General features: G+C 38.9%; 1 protein-coding gene and 1 long non-coding RNA gene across 3 annotated transcripts in view; one reads left to right on the forward strand and one right to left on the reverse strand.

Moving 5' to 3' along the window:
• The window catches only part of LOC119488784, a 23,661-nt gene extending 7,138 nt beyond the window's left edge, over nucleotides 1–16,523 (forward strand). The window contains exon 3 of the long non-coding RNA XR_005207031.1: nucleotides 14,686–16,523. This is a non-coding gene — a long non-coding RNA (uncharacterized LOC119488784). The remainder of the gene's footprint in view (nucleotides 1–14,685) is intronic.
• Nucleotides 8,254–21,546, reverse strand: part of ttc14 (tetratricopeptide repeat domain 14) — a 29,294-nt gene continuing 16,001 nt past the window's right edge. Inside the window, exon 11 of one of the 2 annotated variants that reach the window (XM_037770681.1) lies at nucleotides 8,254–8,706. In XM_037770681.1, coding sequence (XP_037626609.1) covers nucleotides 8,674–8,706 — 33 coding nt within the window. In that variant the 3' untranslated portion in view covers nucleotides 8,254–8,673. Of the gene's footprint in view, nucleotides 8,707–10,768; nucleotides 11,145–21,546 lie in introns of those variants that run through there. The other variant, XM_037770680.1, reaches the window with a different exon arrangement.

Consider the following 21,546-nt stretch of genomic DNA (forward strand, 5'->3'; position numbering starts at 1 on the left):
TGGAAAAGGTTTTAGCCCTAAATGTCTTTATTTTCAATTATCATTAATTTAAAAACACATATTTTCCATCCATAGTCAAACTCTCTCCAGTTATGTGAGTGAAAATATCAGTCATTTATATACTGCTGACTGGGCCACACAGGGAGTTTAGTTTTAATTCCCTGAAAGTGTTACATTCAACAGGTATGATCAAGGTTGTTTACTTGTTAATATGAGGACAAAAATAAGAATTTGCCATAAAAGAGGCATAATGATGAGCCCAATAAATAACATTTTGAGCCAAATATTTACAAAAAAATACTTTTCTTTATTCCACAACCACCCCGTGAGGACTATTTGGACATACAGTAGTTACACGTGTAGGAAAACAAACAAGAACATGAAATAAAGTAAGTGGACATCTACAACTTATTCCCTAGAGACTGAAATAAAACTCTGGGCAAACACAATTAAAAAAAAAAAGAAAACAAAAGATAAGAAAATTAAAAATTAAATTAAGACATATGCAAATGAGCAAATAAGTTTATTTCATTGCACTTTATTTGACTTTTAGCACCAAAAAGTAGCCATTAACACAGAATGGAATATGAATATTAAGTCATACCAAAAGCACATTTAATCATGTATGTTTATATTAGATGTATTGTGATTCACATCTGAAAATAAATTGTTTAAAACTGTTTTTTGTCTTGTCTGATTCACTGCAGTTTCCTGTCTTTATCATTTAAGAACAAGACATAGTTATTACATTCTACTATAAATTCAGTATTAAACCAATGCATGTGAAAACTGCTGCACAATGACAAAAAGATGAGTTATTATGCAACAACAAATAATATATATATATATATATATCTTTAGGAATTTTTTAAGGTACCTTTTCATGTTTTCTGACAATGTGACGAAGCAGAGATGAAGACAGCGTGTTCCTGTAGTGTTTGTGCTGCGTGTGTGTAACTCAGTGTGTGTATGTGTGCGGCTCCGTGGTGAAAATATTCTGCTTTGGTCTGAAGACATTACCACAAGACCCTCACAGTCTGCCTGATAGTCTGTTCTCACGTTCTGATTTAAACCAGTTTACCAATTCCATTATGCTAAGCCCGAACACTGGTCGGGAAATGATGAACGATTATGTGAAACACATAATCTCCCTGCTGCACCATCATTGCAATATGACAGCCAAATTTCATTCATCCTATCCAATTTCTTCCTTATTTAAGGAAAGAAAATTACTGGTCCCAGTAATCAGATATGTAGCGAGGCTGTGTGCAAGAGTTAAGCCCACTCCCATTAGGCTTTCTGCCTTGCTCTAGTCAAATACACACACACACACACATGCAGGAAGACAGATACACATGTTCCACATGTCTGACCCTCCTCAGTTCTCACATCCCCTTTCACCCGTTTCAAGGACTATTATTTGGCCTTGATATATTCTCTACAACATCATCCGTTAGCGATGCCAGTTTGAAACACAGTGTCCCTTAAGTGGTTTAGAGAGCTGCAGACAGGCAGTCAGTTTGCCCCCACACACACACACACACACACACACACACACACACTCCTCCTCTCTGTTCTGAAAAGGGCTCGCACAAATGTTCTTTTTTTCCAAACAAAAACATCATTTTTTTAAAATTAGGGTAAATTAGAAAAAAATGCAATTTGGTCTTTTTGGCTGAGATTATCCTCTGACAAAACTCAAATGTAATGAGGAGACATTAGTTGGCACCAATATATCTCTGTGGAGTGAAATCACCAGCGAGCTGCTGTATTAAACACCATGTAATTTATTGCTAATACACTCTGGATAGAGGTGTTTTGAGCCTATGACTGTTTGTTCTCCTCCACACATGTCCAATTTTTCCTCTCCAATCGGGAATGCATTATAGGTGTAATTGAAAATTAGTAGTACATCTTTTTTTTTTTCGTGGGGGTAATTTATCAGGCTTCATTGTTCCTGTGTGACACCTCCAGGGCCCGTCTCTAACAAGGAGCCTGGAGCACCGGGAGGCTTTCTGCTCGCCCGGGCCCCGCAGCGCTCTCTCTGCTTTGTCACTAATTGTGGCCTCCTCTCCACTGAATTGTGATTCGGGGTAAAAGAGCTTGTTGGCGCGATGCAATGAAGCTGCCGGTGACGCTCTCACCATTATCAAAGATACTCTTGATCTTTTCAAAAGCAGGAAATAGATTTTTTTTTTCCAAGCCCCTGTGTTCAATCACACAGGGGGTTGGTGGAGGGGGGGTGGAGAAAAAAGTAATTTGCAATGCGTCCATTAGTTCTTCATTAAAGCAAGATTAAATTGCACCTCAAATCACATCTGCCTTTTCTAGAGTAAAGGGTGACAGTTTTAGGGCCAAAACTAATTACTAGTGCCAATGAATGAGAGAGGAAAACAGGGCTGTTTTTACATGAGATAGTGTGGCCTGTCATTATATTCAGACTAATTCCACTCTGCCTGCTCTCTTAATGAGACCAGAACGTCCTCACATCTCTCCCTCTCTCTCTCTCTCTGTATCTGTATCTGCGCTCGCTCCAAATGTATAATTTTGATAGCACTTGGAGTTTGCATTAATTAATTTTTCTGCGAGACCTGCTACAAGTGCCAAATCTGTGATGTTCTGAATTATCATTTAGAGAGAAAGAAAAGACAGACAGGCAGACAGACAGTCGGACAGACAGTTGCTGTAACAGTGACAGAGGAGAATAAAACTGAGACAAACTACAAATACTAACTTTTACTTCAGCTCTTCTTTGTTTTTGCTGTCGTGTCACTGTGAATCCGTTTACTTTACGTGAGTGAATTATTTGGTGTCTTGAACAAAAACAAACTTTGTGGCGGATACAGAAAGTAAAAAGTAAACGATCATGCAGTGTAAAGTCAAACTCCACACTATAATATACTTAAAGGAACAGTGTGTAGCATTTAGGGGGATCGTTGTGTTTGATTGTTGATGTTTTCTTTACTTTATAATCACCTGAAAATAAGAATCATTGTAGGTTTTTTTTACCTTAGAATGAGACGTTTATATCTAAATACGGAGCGGATCCTCTTCACGGAGCCGGCCACCATGTTTCTACAGTAGCCCACAACGGACAAACCAAACACTGGCTCTACATAGGGCCTATCGCGTTTTCACATTTTCGCATCAGCCACCGTAGTTCTCCTACACGTTTGGCACACGGGAGGAATTTATGTTGGTTGCAATGTGCAACCTCAACGCTTGATGCGGCCAAATCCTACATACAGCACCTTTAATGTATGAAATTAAGGAATTCTTACTCGATACTCAACTTGCTTTGCTCGGGGGCTACTTTTGCAAAATGACAGGAGGCCAGTTAATAAATAAACATTAATAATAAGTATCAGATCAAATTAATAAACATTTAAAGGTCCATAACTCATCTCTTTCTTGGATTTGAGGACATTCGGGGATCCTCCCCTGGCTCTTTGTTTTGGATAAAAAAGCTCTATTAGTCTATTTTGATGCTTTTTGTTAATGCACTATGGCACCTTACATTCAAAGTACAAAAAAAATCCTGTTGTGAATCCATTTATTTTCATTGTGAATTGGAAAATGGTTAGGCCATATGTTGAGTATCACTGTTCTACAATATTTCAGATACTTGCTTCTGTTGAAGTTCCGCATTTTTTGTCATTGCTGGGTTATCATTTATCATGCAAACATGGCAAACTTCTCTAATTTTAGATTCTCAAATGTGAAGAATTGCTAATTTTATCAGTTATATCATTGTTAAATGATAAATCATATAGTAATCGAGAGGAAAAATTCAAATTTTGATCATTTTTTTATTCTTGAAAAGGTGACATGAAGCTCTCGTACAATGACAATTATGCAGACCAGATGTGCAAAAAATGCAAACCAGTGTGCACCGGTTCTTTGAGGCTCAATAAAGATCTAACAGCTACAGTTATTCATGTCAGTTTGTGTTGTGTTTTGTTGTGTTGTATGAGGTTAGGTAAAGTTAGGTCAAGATTATATTATGGTTAGATTAGGTTAGGTTATGACCTCACATCATTTTGACTGCAGTATGTTTTCACTCCGGGGCTCTTCTCTGTTGGTACAGTAACATTAAAAGAGGCATGGAAGTGATTATCAGGAGCAGATTCTGACACTTGGAAATGAAAGCAGTCTTGCTGTCCTTCTGCAATTAGCACTGCAGTGGCCATTCATGATTTGTTTGGCTCCACGGTCAGCTTTATGGTCACCTCATTATTACTTTTTCATGTATAGTAAACTCAGCATTTCCTTTTTTTTTGTCAGGGTAAAGAACTTCTGTCTATTTAGTCAATTTTCTGTAAGATACACCTGAGTTACACCAGTAGTGAAAACTCTTAGAAATGTATCAGGTCCATGAAAATTCCTGCTCAGAGTTGCAGGTTGCAGTATACCAATACAAATTTTTGGCCACTTCCAGTGTGTTGCTGTTTGCCCGTCAGATGCTGAGAAGCAAAGTGCATTTTTCATTTGCAAACTAGCCCGTTTTCTCAACCTGATGGAGAATAATCTGAATGTTCGGTAATGTATACGGCCCTGCGCCCCGGCTCCTTTCTCCTCTCTCCTCTCTGCTCGGATTGACAGACGCTCCTCTCCTGTGCTCGAGGTTGAGGGTGGTTAGATTAGAGCTAAGAGCTGAGAGCAGCCGAGTCTCACAAACAGGATTTATCATGTTGTCTCACAGTGGCAGCCCTGCCTGGGATCACATGCTACTGATGAGCCCTGGGGCATAACATGCTTATGGCAGATACACCGCGATTTACAGAGACAGGAGAAGTGCAGAGTACACCAACTTAACATGTGTGCATTTGTTAACAGTGCACAAAGTTGAGATGTTGGCATCTTTAAATGAGTCAACAATGTTGCGAGGCTTTACCTCTGCGCTGTGTATAAATCTCTTAATGCACATTACAGGCTTTTCAGAGTTGCCAGCTGATTAGCCCTCTCAAGACGATTTTTGCCATCCTTAAAATACATTTTTTTTTACATGCAGTGCATTTTTCTCCTCGCAAGGTACCAAACCTCCTTTCCTTGCAGAAAAATATATATGCACTAGCACTAATTTTTTAAGCAGAGGAATCACCCCACTGGTTTCTGCTGAAGTGAGATTTGGCTGCAGAGACCGCGCTGGTTCCAGAAATTCAAACCTCATACCATTCCAGGCTGGGCTTATCCTAAGCTTGTTAGTATGTGTGATGCCGGGACCGATAGGGACCTCTACATTACCATAACGCTGCTGAATTAACTATGATCTTCCACTGCACCGGGAGAAAAACTGGCCCACAGAAGTTTTTGCAATATGCTGCGCAGGATATTATGATAACATGCTATAATAAATGTTTATAATCTACTTAGTGGAGGAGCAAGGGTTCAAATATGTTTCTATATTAGGCTTATTAATGCTCCCACAGATTTCCTGTTCCACCGTCACAGTGGGCGAGTGAAATGTGCACACTTAACGAGAAACGGGGAAATAAAAGGTCTCAGAGTGATGATTAATTAAAGTGGAGATTGTGCAGCGATACACCACCCAACAGAGAGAAGTGCTGCAGTTAGACGATGCTGCATCAAACACAACCATTAAGCACACTGAGGACAAATCCTCTGTAGTGTCTTTGACTACCTGGGGAGGTTACATTCTACTATTTTACATAGATTACACCTGATTTTTTTTTTTTAAAGCTTGTATTTTGAGTCAATATTCATACTTTTGGTTGTTTTTAGGTAAAGAAAAATAATAAAACATAAATATATTTTGTATTTCTGCTCCACGATTATATCCTGGCACTGTGAAGAGACTTTTGAAATAGCATTTGGACCATCATGCAGGGTTTAACATTTAAATCAACATATCAAACGTGAAGAAAATTACACAAATGTTTTAAGTGGCTAGTTGAACATTTCTCAGAAGGAAGTGGAGTTGCGATGGGTGACTGATTGTTTCTAAAATCACAACTACAGACCTGATATCCACATGGTGGTTAATTTCTTAACATACAATTTCCCACTTTTTTCCTTAAAGGTGCAGTGTGTAGGATCTGGTGGCATCTAGTGGTGAGGTTGCAGAATGCCACCAACTGAAACTTCTACCGTGTGCCATGCCTGCAGGAGAACAGCCCGTTCTCATTCCCAGGGCGTTAAATACCGAGGCTTTGTCACAGCCGTCGGCATTTGGTACCGCCGCACAAGGCGCCCTTTATCGCCGGTATGAAATGCACCGCGCGTTCTATTAACTACGAGTTAAACCCATCCGCGGCAACAGTAAACGCTCTGAAAAAGTGCGCCGGGACGTAGTTTAAAGAGCAAAAGAGACACGTCATGCGTGCAAGAGGGGAGGTGGAGGGTCCAACAAACACAAGGCTTTCATCCCAGAGACCGTTGTTCGTGTCCCGTGCGTCACGTCTCAATCAACTGTGTCCCCAGTTCACAATGTTCAGTGTCATTTTCACTGCACAAAAGTAGTTTTAAGTCCAACCATGTAGTTCTTTCCTAAACCTAACTATAATGGTTTTATTGCCTAATCCTAAAGTGACGTCAATGCGAAAACACGAATGGTCCTATCTAGAGCCAGTGTTTGGTTTGTCCGTTCTGGGCTACTGTAGAAACATGGCGGCCGGCTCTGTGAAAAAGACCCGCTCCTTAATTATAAACGACTCATTCTAAGGTAACAAAAATACAGCAACTCTTATTTTCAGGTGCTTATACACAATAGAAACATATTAATATTATATACCATTTCTGCCAATGGGTCCTCCTGTATGCTACACACTGTTCCTTTAAGTAGCTTTAGGGTTGGAAAAATGTCTGAGAGTATCATATGTAATCTGTATTAGTTTATTCCGAGAGTTTACACCGAGTGGAATTTTCAAACCTAAGACTCCATGATTTTTTTGGCGGCACCATTACATCAAATGGAAATATTCAAGCTGTCTTGTACTTCAATTTATATGCATATCCTCAAAATTGATTCATTTTTTGATATTTTTGGAAAGTTTGGGAGAATAAAAGAACAAAGTTCTGTGGGTTTGAACAATGTCTGGCGGCACAGCATGAGTTTGTCAAGGCTATAAGGTCAGTCAGCTTTACAGGAATTGTTTGGCATTTTGGTAAATATGCTTATTTGCTTTCTTGTCGAGAGTTAGATGAGAAGAGCGATGCCACTCTCATGATACCATGCTCACTAGAGGGAACATTTCTTGGCCAGGCGCTCTACAGATGGTGGTTGGCGAATTTCTTTAGAGAGAGCCAAGCTAGCTGTTTCCCCGCCTGTTTCCAGCCATTATGTTTAGCTGAGCTAAACGGCTTTTAGCTGCAACTCCATATTTACCATAACCGTAACACTTCATTTTACAGGTCCGCAAATGTCATGGTAATTAGGTGATAATTAGCAAGTTACCTATTTGAAATTTCTTTGAAACTACTGCCAAATTACTCCAATATTTACCTCAACATTTATCGAAAATGACTTTATTATAAACATCATTTAATAATTATATGCCAAAATAGCATATAATGGTTAAAATAGGGCCCTTAGGTTTGAGAAGCGGCTGTGCGCTGCTCTTCATCGGAGGTGGAAAACCAAAACTAATAGAAGACACTTCTGATGAGGCAAAAATCTCACCATTGTGTGACTTATTGTCTGCACAAATGTAACCTGGTAGCTACAGTAATGTAATGATTCAGGGAGTTTTTTAAAGAAATTTCAAAGAAGTTATTTGTTAATTATCATCTATTTACCAGCAGACATGGAAATGAAGCATATCAATTAACTTTGTATTCTTCTCCTGGAAATGTATATAATAAATAGCGAAGTATAATTATCAAATAATGTTATAATAAAGTAATTTTCAATAACTTTTGAGGTAAATATTGGGGTAATTTGGCAATAATTCCAAATAAATTTCAAATAGGTTACTTGCTAATTATCACTTATTTACCATGACATTTGCAGACCTGTCAATAGAAGTATTACCACTTAATTCCCAAAATGTCAAACTATAGTTTTCAGACAAATCAAACAATGGCACTCTTCTTTTACCTCATTTCAAATATGCAATATTATATAGCAAAAGAGTCTTTCTGTACCTCAAGATCACAGTTCTGACTGTATATAAATTCAATCATTGCAGAAGCTAAAGTCCTCCTCTGACCTGCTCTGTTAATCTGACCGCTGGGTGAATGTTTCTGTAGAAACACCATGAGGCCCGTACACATTCAAGAGGCATTAGACGACACACTCCTAAAGCATCCTTATTATACTGCTCGTCTTATTTTGATAAACAGTAATTTGGTGTCATGGAGGACAGTAAGGAGTGAATGGGACTTGTCTGTCTATCTGCCATTCACACCATTTGTCTGTTGGGTTAAGACTCCCCTCTCTCCTTCTCTCTTTCTCTGTGTTGACACATATACATATCACACAGCAGGATTAGCATGACGGTGACTGTAACAAACCTCTCTTTGAAAAAAAAAAAAAAAAAGAAAGAAAGGGGGGAAAAAAGCACCCTATTCTATAGTGGAGGTGCCCAGCCAGAAAATAGCATACTTAGACAACAATGGGGTGGTAAGTACCTTAGCAAGGATCAGCGCTGGCAGAGTGAAACACATTACAAAACAATGGCTGACTGCCTGCCTGCTTGGCTGCTTGGATGGCTGTCAGGAGCGGTGGGGCTGCCATGAGCTGCCATGCTGTTATTTGTCAGGGGAGTGAAAAGGAGACAGAGACACACATCATCATCTCGCTCCTCATCGCCTGTAACGGCGAGTCTAATCCCGCCATGCAGACGGATCTCCCATGATCCCCCTCTACAAAGTCTGCTGTGTGATGTTGTTCCACTACATGACAACAACATGGATGTGGATGCAGGGGTGACAGGAAGTGTCAGTCAGGTGTGGTTTGACTTAATGCATTTATAGTTTAAACAGTTATTTACAGATATAAAAAAGATAGATAATACCCACGAGAACAAAAAAATTAGATGATAAATATTACAGCTACAATAATTTAGTAAGTTAATCTGCAACTATTTTGATAACTGATTAATTGCATAGGTAATTTAAAACAATTATAGCAAATATGCAAAACATTTTATGGTTCCAGCCTCTCAAAAGTGAAGATCTGATGCTATTTTTTTGTTTTATATCACCGTAAACTGAATATATTTGGGTGTTGGACTGTTGGTGGGACAAAAAAAAATGTCAACTTGGACTCTGGAAACATGCAATGGAAATTTTTCACTGTTTTCTGACATTTTTTTACATTAAATAATAAATCAGTTAATTGAGAAATTAAAATAATTGTTAGTTGCAGCCCTAATACATATATACTATATATATATATATTATATATATATATATATATATATATATATATATATAATATATATATGAGAGCAACAGTAAGACTAATAATACATTTCAGTTGGTTTTGAGGACAGAATTGTATAAACTGGAAACAGTTCCCATTATGCCGTAACAAAAAAAGATTAACAATCCAAAACAAATTAAAAAGCACAATCCTAATTTTAAAAAAATGACAAATAATCCTGCTGTTGAATTATGCTAAAATAACACAAAGAATATCCAGCAATTATTACCCTCCATATCATGCATTCAAAATTACACATTTACATTCCAATATTTTGATAGGATCTAAATCAGGAAGTCAAATATATTCCAGTTTTATTATTGGGCCAATAATGAGCCGAGATTGTTTAATGCCAGTTAAAAGAGGAAAAGGGCTTCTGTAAGTAGAGAGGAGGGGGGAGAGGGGCGTTACTAATGATATAAGAGCGAATGTTGGAGCATCTCCTGGAAATCTGGCAGAAATCCTAATGTCGCTCCTGTCCCCCCTTTTAATGCAAACCAAATGAGCCTGCGCTGTAATAAGAAGCTTCCCAGAATTAGTTTCCGTTTGCAGAAAATTGCGAGAAAAAAAAAAACCCTAGTACTTTTATCTATGAATTTCACTCCAGCATAAGCAAAAAAAAAAAAAAAAGGCAGACCCTCCTCCGACATTATTTGGATGACGTTCCATCAGTAGCAGCAGCAAGAAATAACATTGTGCAAATTCTATGCATGTTAATGATAAATAGGAATCCACCTGCTCGCAGATAAAATGAGTTTAATTTCCCCCCCACCCACGCCCATGTGCCTGCCTGGCCTTTTAGAAATTACTTATGCACAGCTATTATTAAAATAGGGCCAGAGCAAATGAGAAAGAAGCGCTATCTCTGGAGAGAGTGGTTGGGTTTAGACTGCTGCTGCTGCTGCTGCTGCCAGGACTCTTTGCTTCACACAGTCAGCGTTTCTTCCTCACACACACACACACACACACACACACACACACACACACACGTGCACACATGCACACACAGAGTGAAGCTTGTGCACACACCCCTCACCTCCTCTCAGCTCTTGTGGCAGCTCTGACCCTGTGTTTACTAAATTAACCCAAATCCTCTTTTTGGGGGGGGTAATTTTTGAAGTGTAATGGAATTTGCAAGCTTTGTGAGAACATCTATTTGTGTGTGTGTGTGTGTGTGTGTGTCTATCTTACGTGTATGCTAATATGTACCAGTGGGAGTATGCATGTGTGTGTATGTGTGTGTGTGTGTGTTCCAGCGTACGTTTGTATCCTTGAGTGTGCATGCTTGTTTTGTATCCGAGTGTAATTTTGTTGTTGGAGGGAAATTTCCTTTGGGTGTACAATGTGCTTGTCCCTGCATCTTCAGAGTAGCTGAGGATGTAACAATTGAATGCTGAAGGCTCGGAAAAATATCAGTCATAAGTGGTGACTGGAATATTTATCTATGCATTGGCAGAAAGGGAGGCGAAATTGGGAAAGGAGGGGAGAGAACGTAGGCAAGGTGTAAAATGGGTAAAAAAAAAATAATAAATAATAAAAAAAAGAGGTCAGGGCAGGAGTGTTTTTGTACACAGGGCGCTGTATATTCTCTACCACCTCTGCTCCATTAGCAAATCAACAGATTCCTCTCATCTCTCACTTTGGCCTTGAACACTTCCAGAACATTCATCCTTTTTTATCCACGCAAGCTGAAGGATGTTCTGATGGCTGGCTGCACAGCCTCTCTCTCTCCAACCTGAACCCCTGCCTCTTCATCGCTCTGATTCAACAATGAGTGGAGAGAGAGAGAGAGAGAGAGAGAGAGAGAGAGAAAAAGAAATACAACAACATCCAAACTGGAACTCATTAGGTGAAAAAAAAAAAAATTCTAAATTGGAACTGAATTGAACACTCGAAGGTGACATCCTGACATTGTGTGAAATTAAAAAGCTGCCTGGCTGCTCGGAAAGACAGAAGAGAGTGTTCACCTGCCGACAATGGAGCTGTCAAAACTGTACGGCAAAAACAATGTTTTAAGCTTTTGCGCATTTTATATTAAAAAAGTATACTGAGTTGGACACTGAATGCCTCTCTGAATGGAAGAAATAAAAGAAACAACATTATGCCATCAGGCTGTGAGGAATAACTACACAGAACAATGATGCGTGGATTTGTTTGCATTTTGTCTTGGGGCTTCCTGCTGTGTGTGTGCTCTCTAATGACTGCTCGCTGGGAGGAAAAACCACCTCTGGGGGATGTTAAGACTCTAATAAATGAGGTTCACTCTTCACTTCGTGCCCTCTCAGGGCAGCAATTATGTCAAAACACTGTTTATAGTTGGAACCGTAAAGAATATTCCTCTCCTGTGCTTGACAGGTTTTCTTTATGCACGAGGGCTGAGGTTGAAATTACTGTGGCGCTTTGTGATGATGTCACTACATAATGTTTCTAAATGATATACTGCAGTTTACAAATACTGTGGTTATTATTGTTACAGAGTGTGAGGACTGAACAAAAGCTCTAGAGATATGTGATTGTGTTGGCACACTTCACCACTGGATGACTGCAGCGTATAGTTTAAGAAGGAATAATGCAGATTTGACTCTGTAGCAACCTACAATTGATTTAATGCGAAAGCTGCTGGAAATGTGTTTATTTTACGTTAAAAATAATGATTTAAGGTTATTGTGAATCAAAAAAAGCCAATGAAGTCAAAACATGTATGGACGGAAGTTAAATATTTGGGTGTATAATACACGGCCATAGCCAGGATTTTATGAATACTGAGGCCAAGAGTCCAAAGTCCTCCAGCGCCGACCCCTACCTCCCCATGAAACATTTGACTGGCCAGCAGAAAAAGGCTGACATTTTCTTTTTCTTTATCTTAATTAATAAATAAATTAAAAACAATTTATTCTGCTCATTTTCTCTTACCTACAAGGTTGTCAAAAATGGTATTTCAAAGCCTTCCCCACAATGCCAGGAACACAGTTTTATTGAAGTAATATGAAAAATCCCTTTTTTTCTAATTTATGTTTTTGGCGTAAAACTGTCAGATTTACTGGCCTCTAAAAAGTATACGAATCAGTTGTAAAGACTAACCTAAATAAATGTATAATATGTCTGGTAGATTGCAAACTCCTCCTCAGATCATTTAAAATCCCAAACATTTCCTTAAAAAATACGGAGGATCTTAGTTTCTTCTATTCTATGGTAACTATGGCCATATGTAATTATAAACCATATACATTCTCCTGGAAACCCCACACAGCTGATATAAAAACGTGAGTGACTAAGAGTGTGGCAATGCAGAACAAAGCCAAGTACATGTTGCATTATAAGGCACTTACTTTTCACTTGTTTTACCATTTTATCGCTACTTTATGAAGGTATGTGGAAACGCATACTCAACTAATAGTCAAGTCAATTTTATTTGTATAGCCCAAAATCACAAATCATAAATTTGCCTCAGGGGGCTTTACAATCTGTACAGGATACGACACCGTCCGTCCTTTACATTGCGACCCTCTCATCGGATAAAAAAAGCATGCCTCTGCACGCCAAAAAGATAGAGCCAAGGCAACACAACCTCCTCTCCATGCCAAATAGATAGAACCAGAGCAACACAACCTCCTCTCCACGCCAAATAGATAGAGCCAGAGCAACATGATCTCCTCTCCACACCAAAAAGATAGAGCCAGGGCAACACAACCTCCTCTCCGCACCAAATAGAGAGAGCCAGGGCAACACAGCCTCCTCTCCATGCCAAACAGATAAAGCCAGGGCAACATGACCTCCTCTCCGTGCCAAATAGAGAGAGCCAGGGCAACACAGCCTCCTCTCCATGCCAAACAGATAAAGCCAGAGCAACACAACCTCCTCTCCAACTAATATGACTCCATCATGTAGACCAAGAGCAACAAGAATTATCAATCTAAATAAAAAAAAAAACGTTCTTTGAATGTCAATATTTTGAGTTTAGTTTCGTAAATATTAAGTCATTTGCATTTGTTAAACTTGAATAGATTTGATTCATAAAGATTCAAATTCAATAATCAGATTTAGTACTGCTATTAAACTCCAACCCCGATCAAGTGTCCGTTGATGGAATAATGTTCGGTTATCTTGTTTCTGTTACTGGTGTTTTACTGTTTTTATCATGTTTGTAAAGCATTTGGATTACACTGTCTTAAAAAAATGTGCTATAGATACATTTTGCTGTGATTTGTGGCTTGCTGGCCAGATTAAACCTCAAGTGCTTACAGGGAATATCTACAAGACAAGTACAGGTCACGCTTATTGTTTGAGTTGATAGTTTGATATTGTGCTTCATAATGAATCACATTACTACGACTATTGAGACCCTGATGACAAGACGGTCCCCTTTTTCCAATGAGACTTTATGAAGAACTCGAAACACTTTCAGACTAGTCCTATTGATAAAGAATCCCCTGAGATACTAATAGTACAAAGAGAAGTCCTCATCCTTGAATCATTTTCTCTTGTAAGCAGAACACAAATCCCTTATGTGTGTAGCTTTTCTATCACTCATACGCACTGCGAGACTCTCGGGAGCGATCACTTTTCTCGTCTATTTGGTTTTATTTGGTCTTTTTGAGCTCCTCATCATCTGTGACACCAGTAATTCTTTGCTTTTCTTGACAAATGATTCGGTCTCCGGCCAAAACTGGTTAGATACACTTAAACTAAAACTCGCTAGCCTAGCAACATTAAGGCTGAAAACATATTTTCCAGAGACAATGTGGTCTGATATCAAGGCCAATTTGCTAATCAATATGTGGTCTTTGGTGGCCCTTGATGGTCAGGGGCCCATATGTGTCTGGTCGGTAATCGGGCCCCGGTTACCATACTGTACAAGTCAAAGCTGCCTGGATAAATACTGTGGTCGGGCAGGTTAGCAGGATATTAAAAGGGTGCATTTTGCTTGATTGGCTGATGCCCAAACCCTTAAGACCAGCTCTGGATGACTACAGAAATAATTTGAAAAAGAAGTTTGAGTCTCCGTGCAGTATTGTGACAGCGCTGAGACGAGGGCCAGTGACAGCGACGGGGTGACGGTCTGATTGAATGGCAGCAGAGGACCGTACATCTTTAAATTCCTCATTATCCACTAACACACAGGCGCCACGTCTGCTCCTATTCCATTACTTACTCCTCTGTATTGTCATGCTCCGAGAATTCAATGTAGTACCTTTTATTGTAGAAAATGAAAAATGTCATTTTCCCCCTCCTGTCCTCCCTCTCTCCCCCTCTCCTAACACTAATTTAAAATGTCTCATCTCCTTCTGCGTGTTCAACAGTCTGATTGCCTCAGTGCTGAAGAAAGAGGCCTAAGAGGAGGAATCCCCTCTCTTTGTGAAAGGGAGTCCAGGTGGGAGCAGAGGAGGAGAATGGAGAGGGATGATTCATGAACGCGGAGAATCTGCAGCTTCATCAGAGTCGGTCAAGCAGGACAGCTGCTGCTGCTGCTGACCTCCCGAACTAGTGGAGGGACCCACACCTTCAAGGACTAAAGGTCTTCTTATTCTTTTCCCTCCAGCAGTCACACCGTTCTCCCTCCCTCTTTCTTTTCTTTCTCTACCACTTTTTCACTCTCAGCTTATTGCAACAGAGCAGGGTCAGGACTTAACCCCCCCAGAGAAATAAAGTCCTTCAGGTCTGCAGAAAAGGACAGTGACGAGGTGTCTCTGCGAACGTGTGTGAGTGATGGAGTGGTAAACACAAAGACGACTGTGTCCTCCCTCATGAGGCGAAAAAACAGCAACACACAGTTGTCTTCAGAAAAGCATTATATAGCTTTTCCTTAAAGAGCCCCATATTCATAATTTACACTGATAACCAATTACAGTACTATGACATATAAGAAACACATTTGTCATTCACTCATGCCTAAAAGGTGCATAAACTGAATTTACCCACCACTTCATTTATATGGGATGCAAAACTATCGTTGCTCTGTTTTGTGCATTTTCACTATTTGATTCTGATAGAAAATTATAAAATGTTCCTATAGATATGTATAAATATTGTGTTGAGTAACTATTCAAGCAAATATGCCAAATGTTTTCTGTGGTGATTTCATGCTTTTTCTTTGTCTTGTATGATAACAAATATAAAGTAGCATTTTTCCACAATATTCTGACATTTTACCAACAAAATAATTTACTGATAAAGCAAGAAAAAAATTATTGCAGCCTTATTAGTGGATATTCTTTTTCTTTCTTTCTACCTATTATAATGTTCTTACCTAATGTCCCCTGGTACGTTGTTTTTTATCTTATTTTTTATTTCTGTTTTCTCATTATTATATTTTATTCATAAAGGATTGTCGGATATTTACTGGGATGTCTACATAGTACCTTATAAAATATATTTCAATTTGGTTATAAGATCAAAAACACTATTTCCCTCGATTCGCTTCGTTTTTGTTGTAGCCATAAGTTACCAAAACAAATTTTATGAGCAGGTGTGATGTGTTGAGCGGGAGATAAAACTTTACAGGAATAAAGGAGCCCGGGAATATATCAAAAATTACAGATATTTTACCATTATATTTCTGATTCAGGGTCCCAAGTGAGATATGTTTCAGGGACTCAGACTTTCTAGCAGCACCCCTGTGAGAACCACAGAGGCTGCATCTTTATTAAAACCACTATAATGTCTGTTTCAGATTCACTCACAGATACATCGGAACATAAATTCATGTAAAATGCACTTTCTTACTAAAACAAAGGCAGACGGCTCCATCAGTACGGATGTGGAGAAGACTAATGTGACCTGTTCCCTTTCCTAAAATCCACTGTGGGTGTCCACAGACACAGTGTACCACTGCCCTCCAGTGGAGAGCTGCAGAACTGCAGATCTAATGCATCTGTAGAGTAATGAGGAAATAGTTTCGCATGTTATGCCACTTGGAATTTGAGAAACATTTAAGTGTTCACTCGTGGGTCAGATAAGGCTAATCTTTACAAGAGAAGGTGAGTCAGTGAGCTCTCTCAAGGACGCTGTGGATGAGAAGCTCAGATTATAACTACAATGTTAACAGAAATCTCTGCACTTCTTTCATGTTACCAAAAATCACTAAATGGACATAAATATAGTAGGGCTGTCAAAGTTAATGGGATAAAAACACATTAACACAAATTTGTTTTAATGCCACTAATTTCTTTAATGCATTAACACAACTTGCGAATTTTAAATAACCTCTTAAAAATCCGACAGGCCGCCATCGGGCCCAGACATTTTTCGATCACTCGGAGGCTCAGTTTTAAAGCTAGAGTGAAGATAGTGATATCATTGTACCAGCATTGTACAAGTACCATTGATACTTACAATGTCATACTAGCTTGTCGTGAAGGAGGTTAAATAACGCTCCAAACTTACGCTAAATTTTGGTGAGGCAAAACTGGCATGGCCATTTTCAAAGGGGTCCCTTGACCTCTGACCTCAAGATATGTGAATGAAAATGGGTTCTATGGGTACCCACGAGTCTCCCCTCTACAGACATGCCCACTTTATGGTAATCACAAGACGTTTTGGGGCAAGTCATAGTCAAGTCAGCACACTGACACACTGACAGCTGTTGTTGCCTGTTGGGCTTCAGTTTGCCATGATATGATTTGAGCATATTTCTTATGCTAAATGTTGTTAATTGATTCCAATAATAAATATATACATACATTTGCATAAAGCAAGCATATTTGCCCACTTCCATGTTGATAAGAGTATTAAATACTTGACAAATCTCCCTTTAAGGTACATTTTTAACAGATAACAAATGTGTGATTCATTTATGATTAATCACGATTAACTATGGACAATCATGCGATTAATCGCGATTAAATATTTAATCAATTGACAGCCCTAAAAGCTATACATACCATTGCTATTAAGATTTGATTCATCCTGCCCATCCTGTAAAACCTGAGTTTTAGTTCTTCTTTCAGTACTAAATTATGTGGCAATATATCCATCTTTCACTTTTACTTTAGTTTTGTTATTTGTTGATGTATTTATTGATTTACAAAAACACACCAATCAAAAGGATAAGATGATAAAGTGACAACACTTATTTCATTTGACAAATCTGCTTTTAAGGTACATTTTGAACAGATAAAAAATGTGTGACTCATTTGTGATTAATTGCAATTAACTATGGACAATCATGCGATTAATCACGATTACATTTTTTAATCGATTGCCAGTACTAGTCTATATATATGATGTATTATTCTAATATAATAAAAATACAAATATAGATTTTTAAATCAGTCTCTCCATTTGGCAACAATGCCAGTGAATTAACAATATTTCGTGTTGGTATTGTGAATATACAGTAGTTGCTAAATGAAAGTTGGATAACAATTTGTAGAGATATGTGTGGACCTCTGGATGATAATGTCCTTGTTACTGAAAAGGGGCAGAGTGCCGACTAAGTTTTATTTTTTGTTACTGAAGCTGAAATTGTAGAGACTAAATGTACACAGAGTATATTTTTGCTCTCGTCTTAACAAAACGGTTAATCAGACTTTTTCTTCCACTATTTCTATTAAGCCTCAAACACAAAGTTCTTCATTCTTGTATCAACATATGTGTTACATTTTATTGGTCAAGATTTGCAGCCAAGGAGGAGAAGATAAATAATCACAATTTATGTATAAAAAAATATATGGATGACCTAAATATTATTGCCATTAAGAGATGACATCAGATTTCACAGTTTTTTGGGGGTTTTTTTGTATCCAGAGTTTGACAACTATTATTGAGAGTGTGGAGCAAACTCAGACTGCAATCCTTACACCAGTCATTTTTAGGACGCATAATAGCATCAGAATAATCCATGTGCTCAGTGATGCGTCTTGCTCAACACCAAAAACTCCTCCGGTGGCTCTTTATAGGACTAATGATGACCCGCAGAGTGAGCACCCAGCGAGGCCAGAGGAACGACTGCGAGATCTCCTGTAGTCAGTATTTATAAAGATTAAGATGTCAGGCGTCTGAGACAGAAAGTGCAGGATCAGGAGCCTTGATGTGTGTACAGCATTGGATGAGGAGGCTTCTTTACTGCCTGTATATTAGTGGTTAATCTGCCCTAACAAGATAGACTGCAGCCTCTCCGCTGCATCGCTGATGATGGAACCAGTAATGATGGAGGAGGAAAGCGAGAGGTTGGCAGCTAAGCCTGAAGTAAGCTACTTTGGCACGGGGCGACGCACGGCTGGTCGCACAGCCACTGGTGTGTGTGTGTGTCCAGTTATTTAATCAAATATGTGACACCAAGTAGCTTAAAGCACTAATAAGACATAATGCCACTTTGGGTTTAATTTGCTTAGTTGAAGGATGAAAGACAACCAGATGTGCATGTTGGGGCAATGTTGCCTCAACTCAAACAAGGATAACATGATGAGTTACACAGAAATATACAGGCGGCTACAGAAACTCATGTTTTACCCTTTAGCAAGAAATTAACCACTAGATCATCTGACCCAATTTATAGAGACAACAGACCCATTCAATTTGACCAGCCAGACAAAATCACAAACACACACAACATACACACAGTGTCTGGCACACTCTCCTCAATCTCTGTTGTCTCTGTTGGACTTGATTTGCAAATATTGCACACCAAATACCGACCAGTTCTCATCCCAACTTGTCATATACTGACGCTTTCGGTCACAGTAAACACAGGTTGAATTAAACAAAAACACATGCTTAGGATTAGGCAACAAATCTACTTAGTTAGGTTTAGGAAAAAACAACATGGCTGGGCTTAAAATGACTTATTACTACCGACTGTAAAGTGAAACGTAATGCACGGGACGCAAACAGCAGTCTCCTGGGTGAAAACCTTGTGTTGTTGGACCCATCCACCTCGGCCCTCCCGCCCTGTGCGTCTCTTACGCTCTTTAAGCAACGTCACCACAGCACTTTCCCTGTGCGTTTACTGTTGCCGTGGATGGGTTCACATTAACGGAAAGCACAGTGCATCTCATAAGGGTGCCTTGTGCAGGGGTATCGAACGCAGACGGCCGTGACAAAGCGTCCTCATTTGACACCCTGGGAATGAGAAAGGGGCTGCAAATACGCATTGCATATAGTATGTATTATATTTTATTATATAAAATACTATATTTATTATTAGTAGTAGTACTATTATTATTCATTATATATCATACTATACTATACTTAATTATTTTCATATTCTGTGCTACATTGCTGTACTATACTGTACATTATGTTATATGATATCAATACATTTCACCTTCTGCTGTACATTGTTATAGATGGTGGTGGTATCATATTACTTTACTGCTACTAATCACACCACTATGTCACTTTGCACTGCACTGCACACACACACACACGGTATTGCACTAATAGTTCAAGTACAACTCTGGTCATGGGTGCTGTTACAGTTCACCCAAATCACAACAAACATGAAACAATCTCCTCTCAACGTCCTCTTACTCTCTTGAGCTGGAGCTTTCCTACAACTGCAAAAAAAAAACTATGAAAACTATGAACTACTTGCTACCAAATAAATAACTTCATATAAACAGTGTATAAAAACTTCAATTTCTGCCTCACACATGTATGCCTCCACCAACCAGTCAAGTTGCAGTTTACAGCCATGTCTGTCCAACATGTCGTCACTTCATCATTTTATAACATTTGTGTGAAATTGCCATATTAGCATATTAATTCTTGAGTTATGACCAAAAGGTCACAGTGACCATTGATTACCATAATCTAATCAGTTTATTCTTGAGTCCAAAAGTGTGTTTGTGCCAAATTTGAAGAAATTCCCTCAAGGCGTTCCTGAAAATCGCCTACACGAGAATGGTTAGGACAGACGTACAACCCGAAAACATAACCCAGCCACGACTTTCGTGGCATAAAAATGGACTATGAACTTCTTTCTACAACATAAACACTTAATATAAACACTATTATAATAGTATAAAAAAGCATAATATCTCCAAAAGGGGAAATACTATCAAAACTACCTGCATGGCTGGACACCACAAGAGAAACGTGTGACAATATATTGATTTTGTCATTTGAGCAAACCAACCCCTTTGACAGTATCCCAGATCAGTGTCTTGTGATGTTGCTATGCGTTTCCCCCTTTCACTTTTGCACTTTTTCCCATTTCTCGTCAGTAAACTTTAGGTCTGGTGACTGCGGAGGGAAAGCCACACAAGCCAGCAGAGCTTGCTCTTCCTTAGACTTCAAACAGTCCTAGTATACAGCAGCTTTCATGCATGTTCAGGATCAATATCCTGCTGGAAAATGAATCCTCCTCCACACATATTACTGAGCCAGAAGGGGTAGCATGCCTCTGCAAAATAAAGTGGTATTTCTCTCTCTGGAAGGTGTGTAGCTGATCCTGTGCAAGTCACTTGAAACAGCCCCACAGCTGCAATATTTCCACCATAAAGTTTGACTGGAGGTTTTCTGCACCGTTGCATTTACATCATCATGGACTGTGGCCTTGAATATGCAAGCCCTTTGCAACCGTCAAGTTAAAACTGACTCTTTTAACGGCACAATGACCATTTGACCTTGGATGCTGTCCTCTATCAGAGATGTTATTTTAACGTACTGGTCTCTTTATGTCTGTTTTGGTCTTGTGAGGTAAAAAAACAAAATTGTACTTTGTGAAAATCTCTCCAGCGCACTGCACAGCCTCCAAACACACTTTAAATTTTAGATGTAATGTCACTGCAGCCTTCTGTACTAAGCACTAGTAGCAGTAAACACAGAGGGTTATATTAAATTAGTCAATATCTGGTATTAGGTGTTTAAAAACAATATAATACACACATTATGAGCATAAAATTAAGTAAATATTTGAAAGAAATATATGGTAACAAGATAAGTAAATGGTATGTAAAGAAGCAACCCCTCCTCTTCTCAACTTGTCACATGCTGACGCTTTGTCAGGACTCCTTGGCGTCACTTTCTAACACACTGGGTAGCTCAGCGCTTCAAACTATGACGCTCCACTACACTCGCAGTAAACATGTGGTTAACATTGTGAATTCAAACAAAAACACTCGCTTAGGTTTAGGCAACAAAACTACTTAGTTAAGTTTAGGAAAATACATCATGGTTTGGCTTGAAATTACTACACTTGTAAAGTGAAGGTGAAACTT

Source organism: Sebastes umbrosus, chromosome 5 (genome assembly GCF_015220745.1).
Source record: "Sebastes umbrosus isolate fSebUmb1 chromosome 5, fSebUmb1.pri, whole genome shotgun sequence".
In the NCBI taxonomy this organism is placed as follows: Eukaryota; Metazoa; Chordata; class Actinopteri; order Perciformes; family Sebastidae; genus Sebastes; species Sebastes umbrosus.